The sequence below is a fragment of the Lepidochelys kempii genome, chromosome 11 (genome assembly GCF_965140265.1).
Source record: "Lepidochelys kempii isolate rLepKem1 chromosome 11, rLepKem1.hap2, whole genome shotgun sequence".
Classification (NCBI taxonomy): domain Eukaryota; kingdom Metazoa; phylum Chordata; order Testudines; family Cheloniidae; genus Lepidochelys; species Lepidochelys kempii.
In genome coordinates, this window is record NC_133266.1 from 6,252,416 (window position 1) to 6,275,603 (window position 23,188).

At 42.8% G+C, this 23,188-nt stretch overlaps 1 protein-coding gene across 7 annotated transcripts in view; it reads right to left on the minus strand.

Annotated features, from left to right (window-relative positions):
* CNTNAP5 (contactin associated protein family member 5) overlaps positions 1-23,188 on the minus strand; it is a 421,643-nt gene that overhangs the window by 36,882 nt on the left and 361,573 nt on the right. For 6 of the 7 annotated variants that reach the window (XR_012154186.1, XM_073305029.1, XM_073305027.1 and 3 more), the window contains 2 exons: positions 13,978-14,217; positions 11,239-11,463 (listed from right to left, as the gene is read on the minus strand). Coding sequence is in view for 6 of the 7 variants with exons in the window: in XM_073305029.1 (XP_073161130.1) it covers positions 11,239-11,463; positions 13,978-14,217 (465 nt within the window). In the remaining variant the exon portion in view is untranslated. The remainder of the gene's footprint in view (positions 1-11,238; positions 11,464-13,977; positions 14,218-23,188) is intronic. The other variant, XM_073305030.1, reaches the window with a different exon arrangement.

A 23,188-nucleotide genomic window follows, 5' to 3' on the forward strand; every position in this document is an offset into this window, starting at 1 on the left:
GTTAGGAACTTGATTCCCATGTAAAGTCAATGAGCTCAGGAGCCAGAAATGAAAACAGGAAGCACATGCAAGGGAGGGCAAAAAATGAAGTAGCAACTGCTTATCAGGACAAAGCCAGAAAATAATTACCCAAAGCTGAAACTAAAGCCCAATAATTCCCCCCGCGTAGATGGGCCCAAACAACAGACTCCATCCTGCAAATACTTACGCATCTGAGTAACTTTACTCATATGGGCAGTTACATCGACTTCAATAGGAATATTCACAGGAGAAAAGTTACTCAGATGTGTGTTTGCAGGCTTGTGCCCATAATGCGTAACAGAACCAAGCCATGCATGTGCTTGAAGCTTTGGAATGGTAGAACAAATAAATCCTTGGGAGATTAGGTCAGTGGGCAGAAGATGAGGGACAGACATACTTACCACATGTCTAGGCAATTTGTCACATAAGCATCTCCTCTAACATATATGGTGTGTGTATACATGTACAAGGTCCACAGTGTTGCCTAGTGGCTAGACCACTTGTCAGTGGCTCAGGAGACCTGGATTCTGGTCTTGGTGTCACACCGGTTTGCTGGGTGACCTTGGGCAAGACATGTCCCTGCCACCTGCCTCAGTATCCTCATCAGTAAAATGGGGATAATGATCTCAATCTCTTTTGTACAGTGCTTTGAGATCTACGGACAAAGACGTCTATATAAAAGCATGGCATTGTTATTATTATTATTACATGTATTTCTAGTGAATTAACAAAGCTCCTGTTGCTCTCCAACAGGGGTGCAGTTTTAAGGATATTTTCCAGCAAGTGACTCAGTCTGATTAGGCAGAGCAGGACTCAAGGGATCAGCTTCACCCGAAAATTCCCTGCAGCCACACAAACATGCTTTCCAACAACAAGGTTGATTCCTTCATGTCTTACCCTGCACCAGCAAACTGCTTTGTGGTTACACATTCTTTTTTCTTCCTTTTAATTGCTCTTAAGACACTTAATTTAAAAAAAATATGCATATGATAAATATTGGGTCTGATGCTGAAATCCCTACCTGTTAAAATACGCATTGTATGTAATGAGTCTTTCCAAGGACTTTAATAGGAGTTAGATCAGACTGGATGGTGTCCCTCCCTCTGTTTGCCAGAAGCTGGGAATGGGCGACAGGGGATGGATCACTTGATGATTACCTGTTCTGTTCATTCCCCCTGAAGTATCTGGAAGTGGCCACTGTCAGAAGGCAGGATACTGAGCTAGCTGGACCTTTGGTCTGACCCAGTATGGCCGTTTTTATGTGGTTTACTCATATTTGCATTTAGTTATTTTGACTTGCATGTCTTTGATCTTATGCTGGAGATTTCACTTGAAGTGTCAACTAGTAAACATGTTTGCAAAAGCAGTCTGTTTATTCTCTCCTACATGAATACAGTGCTAACCTTTCACGAATGACTCATGGGGAGAATAGGCTGAGGTCCTCAGCTGGAGAAGACTGGTGGAGCTCCATTTACTTCAAGTGAATTACACCAATGTACCCCAGTTGTGTATCTGGCCTGTTATTTTCAAAACTCAAGCTATTATCTTCTATCTATTCTAGTTTCAATCTCTACAACACAGTCACCGTCCAAGCAGGGATTTGCCTCACAGTAATTAATAATAATGTTCAGAAATGAGATCATGATGGAATATGAACTGAATGGGTTGGAAAGATGATACAGTCAATTTGTACATTTCATTAGGTCTCTTGATCAACAGATGAAGCATCAAACTTAAAAATAAAAATCATATGTCTGTTTTCTTCAACCATCATGCTTAGTTCATTGCCTGTTAATGACTTGTCTGAGGTTAATGGTCCTTGCTTGTGTCACGGTCCACCAATATCACCCAACTGGTCATTAATCCCCTGGCAATGTCCTGTGCCTCTTATCGTTAGGTCCTTCTGAATATTGCCTAACGTTTCATTGACTTTGCTGGCTCCTGAGCTTGGACAAGTCTGACTCTCACATCAGCAAGCCTGGCTTGATTTATTGCAAGCCTCAGGGCAGAGTTTGAGTTTCACAGCCATCAGCAAACCTACCACATACAAGAATAGCTTGTTCATGAGATTTGAGGCCATTGCATCATCATACAAATGGTGATGACCAGCGAAAGGACGACATGGTTAAGAGCAGAACTCAAGAGGTCTGGGTTCAGTTCCTGGCTCTGCCACAGACTTTGTGGTTAACGCCAAGCAAGTCATTTAATCTCTCTCTGCCACAGTTCCCCATCTGTAAAATGGGACCCTGATCTCACTTAGGGTTCTAGATGCTATCATACTACAAATAAATAATAATGGTTTTATCATGACAGCATTTCTGTAGCAAAATATAGACCACTGTATATTTCAGAGGAAATATTTGCATATTTCTATAATTTGTAAATTTCTTTTCCCTGGTAGGATCTTGTAGATATTGGAGTTTTCCTCAGCTCCTCACCAAATTTTGCTTTTTGCAACCTTCACTTATTTGCCTCTAAACATTCTTATGAATGTTCCGGTTTTATCATGCTAAAAGAGTCATCATTTGTTGCCAAAGATTTTAGTGTCAAGGGCTTCTGTGGGGGGTCATTTTTTGGCCTGTTTGGCCTTTCCGTATATAGAAATAAAGAAACACAAAGTCTGCATTTTCACTTCAAATGTAAAAGCCTTCACACAGCATTTTTTACAATGCTAGCTGAGGTCAGCTCCTCAAACAAGACAACAAATGACCTAGGCAATGTATCTGTAGCCTTGTCAGTCCCAGGATACTAGAGAAGCAAGCTCACCACAGACCAGGATACACCAACTCAAAGAGCACCAAACCCTTTCAAAAGACAAGCCTGGGAGCTTAAATTCATTACTCTGCCAGACTCTAAAAATCATGGATTGAACAAAAGCATTCAATTTATGGCTTATTACAACAATCTGTAACCCACTAACCCCATCTTTTTGTCCTATAACTGCAGAGGTATTAACAGGACACTCTGCCTCGAATGGTGCCTTATAATAAGTGTTAACTACTTATGTTAAACGGTCTGTTCCACCTTGCATTTTGCTGTGACACCAGGAGTACCTTTCCCAGACTGGAAGAAGAGCTCTGTGTTGGCTCAAAAGCTTGTCTCTCCCACCACCAGAAGTTGGTCCAATAAAAGATCTTCACCCACCTTGTCTGAACAAATGACCTGTCATTTGCAATATACTGGCCAGAGGGTGTGTGTAGAAAACTGTCCTCTACTGGAAGAGCTCTAGATGATAAAGGCCTACTGTTTGCAACAGCTAATGACGATTCTCTTTTCAGCTCAAAATCAAGTACTAGAAGCCTCTTTGTTTGCAGCCAATGGTCCTGGGTTTTATCCCAGATGCCAATATGTTCAATGTCAGTCTGTATGTATGCAGCACACAGATTAGTTACAAACAGCTGCTCTTCTTTCTCCACTTTATATAATCCAATTACCATCCTCTAGCTGTTCCCTTTGCATCTCTTGGGCATCTGTTGACCATTCAGTAACCTGAAGTGTTCTGAATGCATAAAATAGCTCCATGAATTGAGCTAACGAAGCCACCTTGCATCTCCTTCCTCTTGGACAGCAAAAAAGAAATCTGTCAAACAGAGTTCTTGGCTGAATGCTTTTGGCTGCCTCTCCTTTCAAATAAGTCAAATAAGATTTAGGAGACCATAAGCAAATCTCATTTGGATGCCTGCTAGTCAAGTACCACTACTACCTCTAAGAATTAGTCACACTGGATTTCAATAGAAACTTCTTGTCAACATCTCAATTTTCTACATACATGCAAGTGCATTCTCTGCACCATCAAAAATTCCATGATGTGTGGCATGGTTTTGCAAGAGAGACTTCCTAGATTATGTACTTATTTCCTCTCTCATAGCATGGACCATATTTACACAGAGATTTACTTTATCTCCAGCCTTAATAGTTTTGATTCCCCTTTTCTTCTCCCTTGGATCATCTCACCTCCTATTTACAGTTACCTGGACTACCTCCTTTTCCATTCATGATTGCACTGTGTGATTACATCCCTCTAAGTCCCCTAAAGATAACATCATTTTCCTGTGTTAACTAGAGCAATGGCTTGCATGAACAAACAATATCTGGGAAGTATTCATGTATGTCCATGTGATTCAGCAGCTAGAAGCAGGGAGGAACCACCTGTGTCATGGTTCATCCAACTCTCCAGGGACAATCAGCAAGTGTTCATCAGTCAGCCATAGACCACTGTTGGAGAGCCACTGCCCTAAACAAAACCATGGCCCATATGCCCCAATTTGACCACTTTCCTCTACTCCTGCCTGTTAAATATGCCCTGTCCTTAACCTTAACCTTACCTGCCATGACCCTGTCCCCTAATTTACTGTCCTAAACTCTGTGAGCTGCAATTTGATGGTGGGCAAAGTGCATCCTGTATCTAATTTGTAAAGACCATTGACAGACTCTAAGCTGCCACAAGGACTTCTGGTTATTTTTGTTGATACCGATTAACACGGCTACTACTCTGAAACCTTTAGGCCAAAAGGCACTATAGACATATAATTAGATTGCATTAGCACTAGAACTTATTAGGGTCCAATTCCGCCACGTTTCATAGTACCTCACTCCAGGCATGACTCTCAGAGTTAGATATGACTCAGTGTGAGGGATGGTGGCCCTTAATATGAGAGACAAAAGATTGAGCAATATGGACCCACGCAGAAGTGGGAGGGTCAGCAAGCTGTGAAGAAAGAAAGAACGAAACCTTTCTTTCTTTCTGCGTGTATGTGTATGCACACGTGCGTGTTGATTTATTTTAACTTTGCCCTCAATTTACTGCCTTTGTGTGGCTTAAAAATGATAAAGACTTTGCTCTGGTTAGGAACAAGATGCTCCAGGTTCAAGTAAATATGTTTGCAAGGTGACAGGAGCAGGTAGACTTAAAATGCTCACACAAGCCTGCTTCTGACTTTGAAATGGAGGGAGGTTAGCATGGATTATTAGTTTATGAAAAAAACAATTCATCTGGAAAATGTCTGCTTTACATCTCTTGGACTTTTTTTTTTTCTGTGTGCTAATTTATCTGATACCTACCATGGGTTTATTTTTTCATTATGCATTTATTAAAAAGCCTGGCAGATTTCAAGGCCCTGGATGACAGGGCACTTGGGTTCACCTAGTTACAGCTCTTGTAAGCTGGAAATCAAAGAGCTGGCAGGAGAATGACTCAAGCTGTTTTCATCTGTACTTTTGGTTTTAACTGATGTATTTTTTTCTATCTTTAATCTTTCCTTTGCAATTTCAGAGTCTCTCTCGCTAGAGGAGAAATCGAAAAGGGAGCTCACTGGGATGGCAATAGGTACTGAATAGAAAAAAATCGCTCAAGTTCTTGAGTTCATGAGATGAAATGATAAATCCAGATAAATTTTCAATCGTTTTGGAATAGAGCTTGAGATTTTATCTCTTTACTTTGATGCTGGCTCTCTGCCGTCTTTCTGGATTAGGAATCACATGGCACCCATAGGAAAAGCAAAGTGGAAATCAAAGGTTTGGAGACACATTTCCTATAGATCTTTTCCCATCATGTTTATATTTCTCATCTGATTTTTTTTTCTAAATAGGGGAGAGTAAGTGACAGGATATATCTGGAATTATCAGGATATACCAGTGGAATTATCAAGTCTTTTTTCATCATATTGAAGTGGGCAATTTTAATAGTGAGGTCAAGATGGATAACAATGCTAAGGTGTCGGTTATTTGGTGGGATTGCTGAAATTTGCAACAGAAAGTTACATCAAACATTTGGCACTGGAGTGAAGAAATACATTGTCTTTCTTAGCAGGTGCCTGTTGTTGGATGCAAAACTCTTCATGTGACAGAAGAAATTAGAAAGACTAAAAAGAGTTGTATACCCTTAAACTATAGCAATATCCCTTATTGGTTTCTTCACTCAGAGATTTTCTCCATTTACTGTGTTACAGCTCTCACTTAGGATATACTCTTTTGGGATACAATATAATCTAATTACCCAGTCATCCTTGAAGGTCAACAGATCCGGTGAATGATCTATGGAAACCATTTTGATACCTTTAATGAGGCAGAATAATGATTTTTATCCCGCATAGTAATTAATGGCACCTAGAATTTCTTTGCAATTTGATTAATGCATCCGTGTCTCAAGGTGCAGGTGCTTTGAGGTCCCATGCTCCTTGAAAAATGACCAGAGAAAGGTGAATTTTGAAATGACTATAACTAGAGACCGGAGGCTGAGATGCTGATCCCAAGGGCATAGCAGCCTACATAAAAGGACTAAATGTTTATATGAAAAATGAAAAGATGCACAATTACATTATATAGGACTTAAAAAGATATAGATTAAGATTTTCAAAAACACCTATGTGAACAAAGAGCCCAAGTTTTACATAAGAATAGCCATACAGGATCAGACCAATGGCCCATCTAACCCAGTATCCTGTCTTCTGATAGTGGCTGGTGTCGATGCTTCACAGGGAATGAACAGAACAGGGCAAATATTGAATGATCCATCCCCATTCAGCTAGTCTCAGCTTCAGGCAGTCAGAGGTTTAGGGTCACCAAAACCATGGGGTAGCATCCATGATCACATTGGTTAATATCCATTCAAGGACCTATCTTCCAGGAACTTCTCTTATTCTTTTTTGAACCCACTTATATTTTGGCCTCCACAACATTGCTGGACAATGAGTTCCACAGGTTAACTGTGCACTGTGTGAAGTCGTACTTCCTTCTGTTTGTTTTAAACCTGCTGCCTATTAATTTAGTCATGTGACGCTTGGTTCTGGTGCTTTGTGAAGGGTAAACAACACATCCTTATTCACGTTTTCCACACCATTCATGATTTGATAGACTTCTCTCATATCCCTCCCCCCCCTTAATTGTCTCTTTTCTAAGCTGAACAGTCCATCTTTCTCAACTATCCTCATACAGAAGCTCCCCTAATCATTTGTGTTGCACCTCTCTGAACTTTTTCTAATTCTAATATATCTTTTTTGAGATGTGGTGACCAGAAATCCACTGTTTAATTTATCAGTATTCAAGGTGTGGGCATACCATGGATTTCTATCTTGGCACTATGATCTTTTCTGGTTTCTTATCTAAACATTTCCTAATTTTTGACTGCCGCTGCACATAAAGCAGATGTTTTCAGAGAACTATCCACAATGACTCCAAAATCTCTTTTCTGAGTGATAACTACTAATTTAGACCCATTCATTGTATACATATATTGGGGATCATGTTTTCCAGTGTGCATCTCTTTGTATTTATCAGTGTTGAATTTCATCTGCCACTTTATTGCCCAGTCATCTAGTTTTGTGAGATTCCTTTGTAATTCTTCACAGTCAGCTTTGGACCTATCTTGAGTAATAATGTATCATCTGCAAACGTAGCCACCTCACTGTTCAGCCCTTTTTCCAGATCATTTATGAATATGTTGAACAGCACGGGTGACAATACATATCTCTGGGGGACCCCACTATTTACCTCACTCCACTGTGAAAAATGTCTCTTTATTCCAACCCTTTGTTTTCTATTGTTTAACCAGTTACTGATCCACTTATCCCATGTCTACCTACTTTACTTAAGAGCCTTTGGTGAGGGATCTTGTCAAAGGCTTTCTGAAAGTCCAAGTACACTATGGCCACTGCATCACCCTTGTCCACATGTTTGTTGACCCTTTCAAATAATTCTAATATATTGGGAGTCATGATTTCCATTTACATAAGCCATGTTGATTCTTCTGCAACAAATCATGTTCATCTGTGTGTTTGATAATTCTGTGCTTTACTAGAGTTTTGACCAGTTTGCCTGGGACTGAAGTTAGGCTTACTGGCCTGTAATTTCCAGGATCACCTCTGGAGACTTATTTTCAATGGCATTACATTAGCTATCTGCCAGTCATCTGGTGCAGAGGTTAATTTAAGCGCTAGGTTGCTTTCCACAGTTAGTAATTCTACAATTTCATATTCCAGAACTCTTGGGTGAATACCGTCTGGTCCTGGTGACTTATTACTGTTTAATTTATCAATTTGTTCCAAAACTGCCTCTACTGACATCTCAATATGAGAAAGTTGCTCAGATTTGTCATCTAAAAAGAATGGCTCAGGAGTGGGAATCTCCCTCACGTCCTCTGCAGTGAAGACTGATGGCCTTGTCTTCCTTGAGTGCCCCATTAGCACCTTGATTGGTCAGTGACTCCACTTACTGTTTGGTAGGCTTCCTGCTTCTGATGCACTTAAAAAAACCGTGCTGTTAGGGGTTTTTTTTTTATGTCTTTTGTTATTTGCTCTTCAGATACTTTTTTGGACTGCCTAATTTATGCTTTTACACTTGACTTGCCAGAGTTTATGTTCCTTTCTCTTTTTCTCACTAGGATTTGACTTAAAAATACATCTTTGAAAAATCTGATCTATAACTGCCTATTGTAGTCTGCAGCTTTTTTTTTGCGGGGTGTGTGTGTGTCTATTTATTTATTTATTTTATATATATATATATATATATATATATATATATATATATATATATATATATATATATATATATATATATATATATAAATTGGGGGTATATGGATAGTTTGCGCCTCCATGATGGTGGTTTTTAAGTTTCCATGAAGCTTGCCAGCCTTTCACTCTTGGTGATTGTTCCTTTTAATTTCCATTTAACTAGCCTGCTCATTGATGTATAGTTCCCTTTTTTGAAGTTAAATGCTACTGTGATGGGTTTCTTTGTTACTCCCCCTCCAAGTATGTTAAATATAATTATATTATGACTGCTATTACTAAGTGGTTCAGCGATGTTCACCGCTTGGACCAGATCCTATGCGCCACTTAGGACTAAATCAAGAATTGCCTCTCCCCTTGTGGGTTTCTGGATTAGCTGCTTCCAAGAAGCAGTCACTAATGGCATCTAGAAATTTTATCTCCTCATCCTCATCCTGAGGCAACATGTTTCCAGCCAGCATGGGGATAGCTGAAATCCCTCATTATTATTGGGTTTTTGGTTTTTGCAATCTCTCTAATCTCCCTGAAGATTTCACCATCACCATCCTGGGCAGGATGTCAATGGGACTTAGGATCCTACGTGCTTTAAGTCATCTTTGGAAATGGGACTTCAGCTCCTGAGTCATTTAGATGCTTTTGAAATTTTTACCTATAAGCGCTCATGTTTCAGCCAACCACTAATTGAGAGGAGCTAAGAAGAACCTTCCTCTGGGGGAGTTTTTTTCATAATTGTCCATTATGAGGCTCCAGGAACCTTGGTGCTGTCCACTATTGGAGATAGGATACTGGAGTAGATGGACCATGGGTCTGACCCAGAATGGCAATTCCTCTCTTCCTGAGTTATGATGGTTCCCAGAACATCATGTATCTATGCCTTACTCTCTGAGGACCTGATCTTTTAAGGTTCTGATCACTAGCATGATCTTATTGTGGGGGAAGAAGTGTTGCCTAGTGGACAGAACAGTGAAGAGGGTCTCAGGAGACCTGGATTCTATTGTTGACTCTGCCAGTGGCCTGCTGGATGACCTTGGACAAGACACTTCAATGCCTCTGTGCCTCCATTTTCCCATTGGTAAATAGAGATAATGATACTGACCTCCTCTGCAGCTACGTGGATGGCAAGTGCTGCAAGAGTTAGATAAGACTGTTCATTATTTTTATCAATTCCTATTAACTTTGCAGCGTGTACTGTGCAAAGTTTCAACAGAGTATAAACATTCATTAGACTTTCAGCCATTTTAGCTGTTGCAAAACACATTTAGCCTGGGAACACCTAGGATCATCCTTCTCCTTAGTGACATAGAATTATTAGTTAGGAATTCACGCTGCCTGCCATTCTGCAGGCCAGACGGGAGGGGAACATTACAAGTAGTGAGCAGTAGCTTGAACGTGTTGGAAACATTAGCCTGCAGTTGGGTTTTCAAGTGTTACTCGGTAGATGGCTGTTCTATGAACACATTATTTTCATAACAACTGTAAAGGATCCTGAAATACCAGTGAAGAGTCCTACTGCTCAAGTCTGAGGGGAGAGGGCCCAATCCACTTCACCAGAGAGTATGACCTTAATAAATAAGTTACCCAACCGGGACCACTCCTGCCTCCACCACACACTACTGTGCTTGGCAAATATCCCAGAGAAAGAACCAGTAACGGACAAGGAGTCACGATCACTTTTATCATTGCAAAGGACATTGTTATTCATAGTCCAGTAGCTTTATGGCAAGCATAAACCAGCTACAAGAGGGAAGCGTAACACATCTGAACATTATTCCAATGAAAATAATTTCCATTACAATGACACTGAGAAAAAAAAAAGGACATGAGATAAAAATGATAAAACAAGGGGCAAAAGCCAGAAGAGGGACAGGGAGAAAATTATTCCATGTGGAAAGTAGCACAATATCCCTCCACATTCTGTCCACTTACCATCTAGCAATGTGGAAGTAGGGGAGTTAGACGGGAAATTATTGAATCCCAAATATGCTTAGTAACCAATTCCCAAGTTTCTGTACTTGATACTTTACAGACAATCCAAAACCTGCCATGTGGCTGCTTGCGATATTTACCAACCGTGGGACTTTCAAAAGTTAAAGGATTTAGAGCAGCAGTCCCACTGAAAATCGATGCGACTTGTGCTCCTAAATCCTTTAGATGCCCCTGGAAACCTCCTCCAAATATTTTCTAATATCAAACAGATTTGCACCTGATGCGATTGGTTAATGAAGCCAGAAAACCTCAATTTTTGCTGAATTTAGTATTCATCACTACTCTGCAACTGGCCATGCTCAGAGGTGGTTCAAAGGGCACACGAAGGAGCAATACACATACCAACAGAGGTGGTAAAAGATAAGACAACAGTATATACATGTGTCAAGTACATGCAGAGACTTTCTCATCTTCTTATCTAGTCGGCCTAATAGATTTCAGCATGGGATAAATAGTAAGGAAATGCAACTGTATAGCCATGCTGAATGAAAGTCAAGGCACTTTTAAGCTCCAGCAACATGATTATTCAAGGACTGAATAAGCGAGTGAAGCACTGCATGCAAACTAAACTGATATAAGCAAGAACGATGACTGCTTACATGAATTGAAACGGATAAAGCTGCAGCCACAGAATCCAGTTGAGAACAGCCCCGAATTCGGTATTGTCCCCATAGTAACTATTAATACAGTCAGGATGGCATTACTCATAATCATAAATGCTTACCATTTTTGGAGAGAATCACAGCCAAATAATCATGAAAGTAGGTGTCGATGTAGAGCAGGAGGCTCGGAGCACGTGCTGTCAGGAAGCTAAATGCAATGTTTTCCTTGGACATAATGGCGTCTGCATAAATGCCAGAGGATGAAGTACTTGTATTTTTTGTCACTGGATAAGGCTCTTGGAAAATATACGTAACTGAGGTGCCAGCTTCAAACACTGCAGAAACCTCTGAAAATAATGCATAAACCAAGGGATCTATTTCAAATGGTGCATTTTCAAATCTTACAATTGGACATAGGCCTGAACCAAACCATCAGATCTGCAATCCCCACCCACCCCAAATCTTTCTAAAGGTGCAGACGTGAATCTCTGATTTGAATTTCACAAGTCAGGCTGTCTGAGTAAGCCACACATGTCTCTGTTCCTGTGAGGAGCACCAGAGTAGGGTAGGGGAAAGATGCACCCGGAGCTGTAGAAGCCAAGTACAGGTGCTTGAGTCATTCTCCATGGACGTGGCAGACACAGGCAGACCACCACAGAAGAGCATCTCTCAGAGAGGAGGATGCTGCAGAATGTTCCTTACAGATTCTACAATAAGGACTTCCATCCTGGCTTGCTTCCAGGCACTTGGAGAGACCCTCTTAGTACTTTCAGCCTGGTTGCCCATAGAAAACCACTGAGGATGCGAGCTGGAGCCAGACCCCACCTTAAACTATTGGGGTGGTAGCAGCAGAGTTCTGCAGGTCTGCTCTGGGTTTGAAGCCCTTTTGTCCTCTTTCTACCCTACCCGACCTTTGAAGGACTGGCTAGAAATTAGCCCATATATGTTCCTTCCTTTCAAATAAACAACTATTAACAGTCCACATTTACAAAGGTACTGTAGTTAAGAGATATGTCTAGGTCCTAAGGAACTGAGAAGTCTAGCTATATGTGGTCAGGTCCAGGGGACAGACTTTGTGTTTGTGTCACATGCATAAAATGGTCTAGCCACAAAATATATTTAGATGACGACAGCAGTTGGAGGGTGACATCTTCTACTATTTACTGGGTAGCCGTAGGCTAATTCCAACAGTACTTTCCCATAGTATCTGTACCCACCTCTGAACAGGACACTGGTATTTATTCCAACCTTAGTGCCTATTCCAACCTTAGTGCCAGATCTGCAATTCACATAAGTGGGCATAGTTCCACTGAATTCCAGAGAACTAAGCCGATTTACACCAGAAGAGGGTCCAACCCAGTGATTAAACATATGGCATTGGAGAGACAACCAAACATATGGAGAGACAACCAAAATAAATATGCTCACATACAAACTGGCTGTGATTTAGAAGTAGAGGAAGATTATGTGAATTACAATTGTGGTTTTTTTCCAAATCACATTTAATCAGTTCTTTTTGATTTATGGGAAACATCTGGTTAAGGGCTTCTTGCCGTCACTTCCCTGAAACGTATCCTTTCACCCCGATCTCTTTTTTCCTAAGAACTGCCTGGATGGCGAATATATATTACACACAAAAAACTATGTTAAAAGAATATTACTAAGGTTGCAAATGTTGCACCACTGATCACAAGACAGCTTTTCCAGGACAACTTTCCTTGTTCTGGGAATTCAGACCTTTTTCTTTAAGAGCCTACTGCTGGTGGAGACCTTCTCTTGCAGCATAGCCCAGAAGCAGCCTCCTCTTGCAGCAGCAGCATGCCTACTGAAGACACACTGAGCATTCCAGCCCCCTCACTATGCCACCTCTCTACTCTTAAAGGGGCAGCTTCCATTTTGCCTATTGTTTAATTTGTATCATTATTAACAAGACACACAAATATAACAATAAACCAGTATTCAATATTTTTACTAAATATAGACATGAACCTATTTCCATAACATCGATTCCAAAGACCTCACACAACATCAAGCACTCAAAAGTTAGGAAATGTTAAAATTAAGGGTGTCTGTGTAACCTTAATTTAGCCCTTTTCTGCATATTCATTATAATTATGCCCTTTAATTACAAGATCACATACTATTTTTTACATGGGAACATGTTCAGTGGTTCTGGGGGGATGACAGATGCAGAGTCTGGTCAATGCTAGGAGTGTGAGGTGCTGAGGAAAGAATCTGCAGACATTTAACTGTTAAAATCAAAGTAGTCTCTACTGAGCATGTGCAAACTGCAATTTTTCAAAGGCTTATAACTTGGTCACATTTGGGTGGATTTCCATAGGGATAGCAAAAGGCACAAAAGCCACCTGCCTATCAAATTTCAAGTCCCTGCTCCAAAAACATGCGGGCAGTAGAGCTGTTCAAAGGAAAGGTCTCAAGATTATTTAACATGGGCAAAACAAAGTATTTTCCCTAGCTCCATTTTTGGAAATAACTATACCATTTTGGCTGAAATTCTCCAAACATATTCAGCCTGAGGAAGACACCTATCATGGAAAAAAATCAGCTTGAACTGTTAAAGTTTGTAAATTTATAAGCAACTGAAAACAGAGTCTTAGAATGGGAAGTGCCAGGCAACCTTTACAGTAGCCCCGCTTACAATATCTGAGGAGGTCAATGTGACAACTCTGTCACATGGAATGGTCTCCTCTCAATTGGGCAAACGTTGGTGAGCCAAGTTGTATTCAAGTGGGAACTGATAAGGGAAGAATCCCTGGTGAGCTGGGCCTAGTTGCAATTTAGAAACATAGAGGTTGCCAAGAGCTGCAAGGAGAGTGCATGGAGCCAGCCATGCTACCTACCTTCCTTGCAGAAGGGCCCTTCGTAGGGAGAGCTGGTGCAGTCACAGAAATAACCGTTGTACTTCTCCACACATTTGCCGCCATTGTGACAGAGATTACCATAACTGCTACAGTGTCCCGGACAGCCAGGCTTGACTCCAGGGGTCATTTTAGCCCTCTCTTCCAGGTCCAGTTTCTGCCCATTTAAATGTAAAGAGCGGATGCATCCCAGGAAACCCTTCTGTCTGGAAGCTGTTCCCCCTGAAACAAGAGAGAGGAACGTAAGGGTTTTGCTTTTGGTGTCAAGTCTGCAAAGAAATGCAAAGCTACAAAGAAATACAAGCACCTCAGGACAGTCATAATACACAGCAATTATCCTACGGTCAAATTTTAAATATGTTTTCAGGGAATACAGTGCCAGGTTGACATCCCTGGAGACTGAAGTCCTCTGTTGAGAACTCAGTATGAAGTGGCAATTCTTGCTGCTCCTTGTAAATGTTCCTTCACGCTGCACCCTCCCTGACCTGGTCTTTCCTGGGAAATTTCATCCTGCTTTAAACTTGATTTTTTTTCCCTCTTGGATGAGCAAATGATGAACGGTGACATCTACTGTTCTGCTAAGCTCTCTTCATCATATTACCTTGTCCTCTTAACCCATCCCCACCCAGTTTGCCTGTTTTATCCACTTGCTGCATCCCACCTGGCATTTAGACTGTGCCTTGGGGCACAGACTTCCTTCTTCCTTACCTATCTGCTCAGCATCCATCTCCTCCAGATGCTACCGTAATACATATAATAGATGGTAATTGTAATCCTAATAACAGTGGAGTTTGCTGACAGGATACTGACTGGTCAGCACAGACAAGAACAAGTCATGTTTGGCATGCTGCCTGTGAGTCCTAGGTAAATGGTATTCAGGCCAGGTTTTCCCCACAACTGGCAGTCATGATGTTGAATATGACTGGTCCTTGTGTGCATGACCAGGTAATTGTGCTCAGAATCATGTCATTTAACTTGGTTGTTAAAATAGTTTAAACATGATTAAATATCTTAGTGAAAACAAGCTCTCTGGGGTGAAAGGGCAGCTTAGTCTCTATGGTTTATGGTCTAAATTAATAGTCTGCTTCTAACCACAAGGATACATATTTGTAATGAGGACACCTGTCCCCCGAGAAGTGGGCTGAGACATTAATATCAATGAACAATGACGGCAAAAATAGTTCATAGTAATACTCTGTTCAACAGTTTCCAGTGTTTTGCTCTTGAAACTTCTGCGGCTTTCCCATTATCTTCACTGAGGCTGCAGTCTGCATTTCTGTTTCGAGAGCAAAATATCCTTTTCAGACTGATTATGCTTGCTGTGAAATTTTGGACTTTTGGCAACACAACTCTGAACTAAGATCCATGAAAAAAGTCACCTCTCCAAACTTACTCACATGTAGATGTTGGTCCCAATGCCACATGATCAGGTAAGCATGATCAGAGAACAATATATCATAAGACACTTTTGAGATGGACTGCTTGGCGATCAGGGTGTGTTTTACTGTATACTGTTCAATTAACGTTGCACTTCCACAAATTAAGAGAGAGATGCGGGGGGGAGAAATCTCAGAGAAACCGTATTGCTCCACCTTGCAGTACTGGCTGATGCTTTGCTCTCCTGCATATTAACAGCAGGAATCCATAGGCTCTGAATCTTGATAGGGATAATTTAGCTCTATACAGCATGACTGTGCCTAAGAGACAGATTGATTTTATGTGCTTTTTAATCTTTCATTATGCTCCAGATGATAGAGGCATTTTCTTGAAGAGAACAAACATTTACAGACTCTTCTTTGGACCAAATTCTCTCTTCCAATGCACAAGCACTGGCTTCCCCTGATTTTAAAGGGACACGCATCTAAGGACAAGAATTTGGTCATTTGTGTTTACTGTGACCTGCATGAACGGCCACACCCAAATACCTGCTCATTGGGGATTATGCTCCAATTCCCTATATTGGCCAGAGAACCACCCCCAAATTTCTAAAGTTAAGCCCAAAGGGCTGACCCAGAAAGAGTGTCTGAGATCCAAGTCACCCTTGCCTCTCTTTGTTTTCCTATGGACTCCCCCCTCCTAAGGAAAGGAAGAGGGGAGAGGAGTTTTTTTTAGTTTGTTTATTTGAGGGACCCCCCTTGGGCATCCGCCGGCAGGGGAGAAAGACATTTAAAAGGACTAGAAGTTGGGCCTGGGGACTTGAGGGAGCCCCTGCCCCCCTGAAAATGGTGAAGAATGTGGGCATAGCCACACGTGATATAAGGGTTTCAAAAAAAAAAGCCTTCGAGGGGATAGAGCCCAGCTGCTCCGTGCAAGATGGAAGCAGCATTGTGGTACAAGTGCTTAGCAGAGATGCATCACCAGCAACCTTCTCAGCAACAGCAGTTCCAACCACAATTGCTGCAGGCGTGGGCCACGCAGCAGCCAGTTCAGATCACACAGCAACAACAGCTGCTGAGGCAACTGATGGCCCAGCAGCAGGAATTTCAAAAGGAAAGGATACAGCAGATAGCACCAGCCCTATGCCACCAAAGCGTTCCAGCCGGCCATGTATCTGCCGAGGGGATTCCCCCACCAGTACCAGTAAAGCTAACCAAGATGGCGCTAGATGATGGCTCTGAAGCCTTCCTAGCTGCATGTGAACACTAGCAGCCCACTGGCCCCCAGAACAAGCAGCTTTGATTCTGGCCCCATACTTGCCAGATCTGGCCCATGAAATTTATCATAATCAGGATTTAGAGAGCGCAAAAGACTGCAAACAAGTAAAGTCTGCCATTTTGGAGTGCTTGGATATTTCCAAAGAGACCTACCATCAATGGTTTAGAGCCGAGAACTACCCCAAGGGGGCGAGACCCCAGATAGTAGCACAAAGGCACAGAAAACACTTGGAAGTGGCTCCATCTGGAGGAGCAATCAGAGGCCCAGGTGACCAAAGCCATCACAACAGAACACTTCATAAAGATATCACCTGTGAAAGGCAAGGAGTGGGTACTACAGCACTGCCTGAGGACATTATCAGATGTGGCATGGCTAACGGAGGACTTTGTTGAAGCTGAAAGATCATTAGAGGCAGAAAAACCCAAGGCCTCCATAGGGTGGGAGACCACTGAGGGGGCTGGGGTGAGCCAGAATCAGCAACAATCTCTCTGAAGGACCCAGCCCTGAAAAGATCCTTCCACTTCTTGGACTATGAGTAGTCCCTGTAAGGCAAGGTGGTCAGGCACAGATACATCATCATCCACAGGACTGCCAGGAACCTCAAACAATGGGATCAGGACTTACAGTCCCGCTGCCACGGTTGCCACGACCAGACCCAACATCACCGAGGAAAGATGTCAGAAGCACCAGCCATTTAACGTGCTATTCTTGTGGGCAGACAGGACACATAAAGAGGGAGAGTTCCTCTTATGGAATGTGAATATGCCCAGGGCTGGACAGCAGAAACCTGGACATGGAAAAAGACCCCCTCCCCAAGTTGACAGTACTGGTGATGGTCCAAGGGAAGAGGGTTCAAGGACTCTTAGATTCTGGTTGTAGTCAGGCAGTGGTTCAGGCCTTCAGGGTGGAAGATGACAACTCCCCTAAGAATACAATCTACCTGCATAGTGATGTCAAAACCTACCTGAGCCAGCAGCTACCATTGACAAGGGGAGCTCATACCTCAGTGGTAATGATAACCCCTAGCCAAAAAAGTATCCTACCTCATAATCATAGGGCAGGGCTGGCTTTTTTCCTAGGGAGTCTTTAATCCTCAAGTCTGGAGAGTGAATGAGAATCCAGACCCATCAGCAAAACCAGTTCCCTGAACTTGGTGAGCCTTGGTGGAAACAATGATCCTGAAGAAGGAATGTCCTAAGCAACATGGCCTCTGACACCCACAGGGAAAGAAGAGGTAAGCAGTCAGAACCTGGGAACCCTATTACAGAGCAGAAATTTTGTGCAACAGCAAAGGAAGAACCCTACAGTGAACCACGGAGCGCTTGTATTGAATTGAATGGGATCAACAAACTGGGGTAGTGAGCGCCCAGCGGCTGGTGCTGCACGAGTACCAATGGGCGGTGTTGCAGCTTGCACATGATATCCCATATGCTGGACGCCCAGTGAGAAGACAACGTCTTGGGTATTTGCTCAATTCTACTGGCTGGGGGTGCATCATGAGGTGAGAGAATACTGTTCCTCCTGCCCAGAACGTCAGCTGGACAACAGTAACAGGACCCCTAAGGCACCCTTGGTCCCTCTGCCCTTGATTGAAACACCCATTGAGAAAATCAGAATAGACATAGTTAGGCCCCTAGAAAAAACTGCGTTTTGGCATCAGTACACATTAGTGATTGTCAACTATACAACCAGGTACCCGGAGGCTGTTCCTCTGCTCTCTGTCAAAGCTACTGTGATCGCTCCAGAACTCTTGAAGCTCTTCTCATGCGTGGGATTTCCCTATGAAATATTAACAGATCAAGGCACTAGCTTCTCCTCCCAACTGATGAGTGAATTATGCTCCCTTCTGAAGGTCACATTCCTAAAAACCTTGGTGTACCACCTGCAGACCAACAGCCGAGTAGAGCGATTTAATAGGATGCTGAAGGGAATGTTGAAATGCTTTGTCAGTGACAATCCCAGGCAGTGGGACCAGCTACTCTCACCATTCCAGTTTGCCGTAAGGGAGGCTCCGCAAGCATCTGTGGGGTTCTTCCCCATAGCTGCTTTACGGTCATCAAACTTGAGGAATCTTGGACTTGCTATGAGAAGGTTGGGAGGAACAAGATGCAGGGGACTTAAGTGTACTTCAATATATCTTACAATTAAGGGACCAAATCATAAACATAGGGGTGTTCAACAGGCAGAGAGAATTTGAGAAAGGCCCAACACACCCAGGAAAAAAAATTACAATACAGGGACACAACCATGGACTTTCCACCCAGGCAACCATGTCCTGTTGCTACTACCCTCAGCCAAGTCTAAATTAATGGCCCAGTGACAGGCAGGTCAGGCCGGCATATTAAGATCTATCATGTGAATCTTCTCAATCGCTGGAAAATGTGGGAGGCCCTGCTGGTAACTCCCTTTCTGACTGAACTTGAATTAGGGACCTAAGTACCCAGTGTCCAAGAATTCATAACAGTCCCGGGGCTGAGGGGCTCTTCCCTGGGCAAAGAAAGTAGCTCCTTCAATTGATTGAGGACTTCACAACTGTATTCTCCATGCACCCAGGAAGAACACAGTTGGTCCAGCGTCATCTAGAAATCACCCCAGGCCAGCTGGTCAGGGAGAGCCCTAGACCACTGCCACAGAGGATGTGGGATACAGCCCGAGAGGAAGTACGAGCCATGCTGGAGATGAGGGTAATTGTGGAATCAATAGTTTTTGTTCCCAAACCATAGAGTTTGGTTCAGTTCTGCATTGGCTTTAGACAGGTCAATTCCATCTTGAAATTCAACGCTTACCTAATGCCAAGGGTAGAAGAGTTACTAGAGCAGGTGGGAACGGCAAAACACCTGAGCAATATCAACCTAACAAAAGGGTATTGGCAGATTCCTTTATCCCCTTCCTTGCAAGACAAAAAAGCTCTCTCCACCTCTTTCAGGCACTTCCAATTCAAGACTATGCCTTTTGGCCTCCATGGAACTGCTGTGACTTTCCAAAAGATTATGAATAGGATTGTCACCCCCCACAGCAATATGCTGCTGCCTACATAGAGGACATCCTCTATAGTCCTATATGGTAAGACCACCTATAGCACTTAAAGGCTGTATTAAAAGCTCTCCTGGATGTGGGACTTACAGCCAATCCTTCTCCCTGTTAACAGATCACGCTCCCCTATTCTGGATCCATACCATGAAAGACACAAATCTATGCACAATGAGATGAAACCTTTTGCTACCACTCTACAGTTTCAGAGTACAACACTGGATGGGAAAGGACCATGCTAATGCTGATTTCTTTTCATGGGAGATCGGAGATGGAGACAAACTGCCCCAGAACAGCTTTTCCAGCTTGAAAGGTGGGGTATGTGAAGGGAGAGGAGAATAACATTCTCACATCACCACTGAGATGCATTTTAGACTAAGCCCAAGGGGCTGACCCAGGAATACTGCCGAAGATTTAGGTCATCCTTGCCTCTCTTTGTGTTCCTACAGACTCTCCTCTCTAATAAAGGAAGGAAGAGGGGAGAGGATTTTTTCATGTGTTTACTCAAAGAACACCCCCTTTGGGCATCTTCTAGGGTGCAGTGGGAAGAAAGACGTGATACAGGACCGGAAGCAGGGTCTGGAAGAGACATGAGGGAGCCCCTGCCCACCCCCCTACAAAGCCATGAATCCAGTGTCTTTATTAAGTCCATAATTTTAGTGTCTATCAAAGTTATAAATTTAAGCTTCCAGGTTCATCTTTTGAAGGTATTAGGTAGGTTTCCTTTGAGGATAAGAACTGAAGGGTCAGATATGAGTGATCGTTTTGTGAAAAGTGTTCATCCAAGGGTTATATGGTATTTTTGACCTTATGCATATGATCTGAATCTTCTCCCTGACCTAGGGATATTAGCATGAGGTTCAAACCTGCAAACCATAGGGCTTGGGGAAACACTTTGCTAAGGACGTGACAGTTAAATGAACAACTTTTGCTGGCACAACAGGTTTATGCAGCTCGGTCTTACTGAGCAGCTCTGAATAGCCAGGAGGAAGCCTTTGGGGTGGAAGGGAGCTCACGTCAATGGTTCAGCAGCAAAGCATAGTGCAAATCAATACTGTAGCTTAGAGGCACAACTGGCTAAATGACTTAACACTCTTCAAGGATTACTTGTTCAGGGCTTTGTTTAAAAAACAAAGGATGTTTTCTTTTGTTGGCAAGAGATGGCGTTAGGGAGGATGTAGTGGAGTGAAGGACTGTTGGGGGACTGCTTTCTTTTTATAATATAGACACAGAAAAGTGTGTGTGTAGATAAGGGTGATTTTCATTATCTTGTTGCAGAAGGACTTAAAAGGCAGAGGGAAACAGGTGGCATTATGCAGCCGACTTACAAGCTCTACTCAGTAGCCTCCAGCCAGAATGCTAAAAGAAGCAGTCTGGAGGCACCATAAATTAAGCGTAAAAGAATCCTCCAGATTCCTTTGGAACAGTACATGTTGGGACAGGGGTTCAGGAGCCTAGCGCTGTGCTGTGTAACATGGTCAATAATGCTCAATGTTATGAAATTTACTACAGAGTCTATGGAATGGCCAATAGCGATGGAGGGGTAAAACCAAACAGAACAATAGAACTGTAGGGCTGGAATCACCTTTAGAAGTCATTAAGTCCGGCCTCCTGAGCTGAGGCAGGACCAAGTAAACCTCGACTATCCCTGATAGGTGTTAGTCCAAAATGACAGGGATTCCTCCCCTGGAAGCCTATTCCAGAGCTTAACTACCCTTAGAGCTGGATTTTTTCCCCCCTAATATCTAAACTAAATCTCCCTTGCTGCAGATTAAGCCCATTACTTCTTGACCTACCTACAGTGGACATGGAGAACAGTGACCCCAATCCTCTCTATAACAGCCCTTAACACCTTTCAAGGCTGTTATCAGGTTCATCTTCAATCTTCTTTTCTCAAGACTAAACCTGCCCATTTGTTTTGTTTTTTTAAACGTTTCCTGATAGGTCAGGTTTTCTAAACCTTTTATTATTTTTGTTGCTCTCCTCTGGGCTCTCTCCAATTTCTCCACATTTTTCTTAAAGTGTGGTGCCCATAATGGGACACAGTACTCCAGCTAAGGCTTCACCAGTGCTGAATAGAGTAGGACAATCAATCATAGAATCATAGAATATCAGGGTTGGAAGGGACCCCAGAAGGTCATCTAGTCCAACCCCCTGCTCGAAGCAGGACCAATTCCCAGTTAAATCATCCCAGCCAGGGCTTTGTCAAGCCTGACCTTAAAAACCTCTAAGGAAGGAGATTCTACCACCTCCCTAGGTAACGCATTCCAGTGTTTCACCACCCTCTTAGTGAAAAAGTTTTTCCTAATATCCAATCTAAACCTCCCCCACTGCAACTTGAGACCATTACTCCTCGTTCTGTCATCTGATACCATTGAGAACAGTCTAGAGCCATCCTCTTTGGAACCCCCTTTCAGGTAGTTGAACGCAGCTATCAAATCCCCCCTCATTCTTCTCTTCTGCAGGCTAAACAATCCCAGCTCCCTCAGCCTCTCCTCATAAGTCATGTGTTCCAGTCCCCTAATCATTTTTGTTGCCCTTCGCTGGACTCTCTCCAATTTATCCACATCCTTCTTGAAGTGTGGGGCCCAAAACCGGACACAGTACTCCAGATGAGGCCTCACCAATGTCGAATAGAGGGGAACGATCACGTCCCTCGATCTGCTCGCTATGCCCCTACTTATACATCCCAAAATGCCATTGGCCTTCTTGGCAACAAGGGCACACTGCTGACTCATATCCAGCTTCTCGTCCACTGTCACCCCTAGGTCCTTTTCCGCAGAACTGCTGCCTAGCCATTCGGTCCCTAGTCTGTAGCTGTGCATTGGGTTCTTCCGTCCTAAGTGCAGGACCCTGCACTTATCCTTATTGAACCTCATCAGATTTCTTTTGGCCCAATCCTCCAATTTGTCTAGGTCTTTCTGTATCCTATCCCTCCCCTCCAGCATATCTACCACTCCTCCCAGTTTAGTATCATCCGCAAATTTGCTGAGAGTGCAATCCACACCATCCTTCAGATCATTTATGAAGATATTGAACAAAACCGGCCCCAGGACCGACCCTTGGGGTACTCCACTTGATACCAGCTGCCAACTAGACATGGAGCCATTGATCACTACCCGTTGAGCCCGACAATCTAGCCAGCTTTCTACCCACCTTATAGTGCATTCATCCAGCCCATACTTCCTTAACTTGCTGACAAGAATACTGTGGGAGACCGTGTCAAAAGCTTTGCTAAAGTCAAGAAACAATACATCCACTGCTTTCCCTTCATCCACAGAACCAGTAATCTCATCATAAAAGGCGATTAGATTAGTCAGGCATGACCTTCCCTTGGTGAATCCATGCTGGCTGTTCCTGATCACTTTCCTCTCATGCAAGTGCTTCAGGATTGATTCTTTGAGGACCTGCTCCATGATTTTTCCAGGGACTGAGGTGAGGCTGACTGGCCTGTAGTTCCCAGGATCCTCCTTCTTCCCTTTTTTAAAGATTGGCACTACATTAGCCT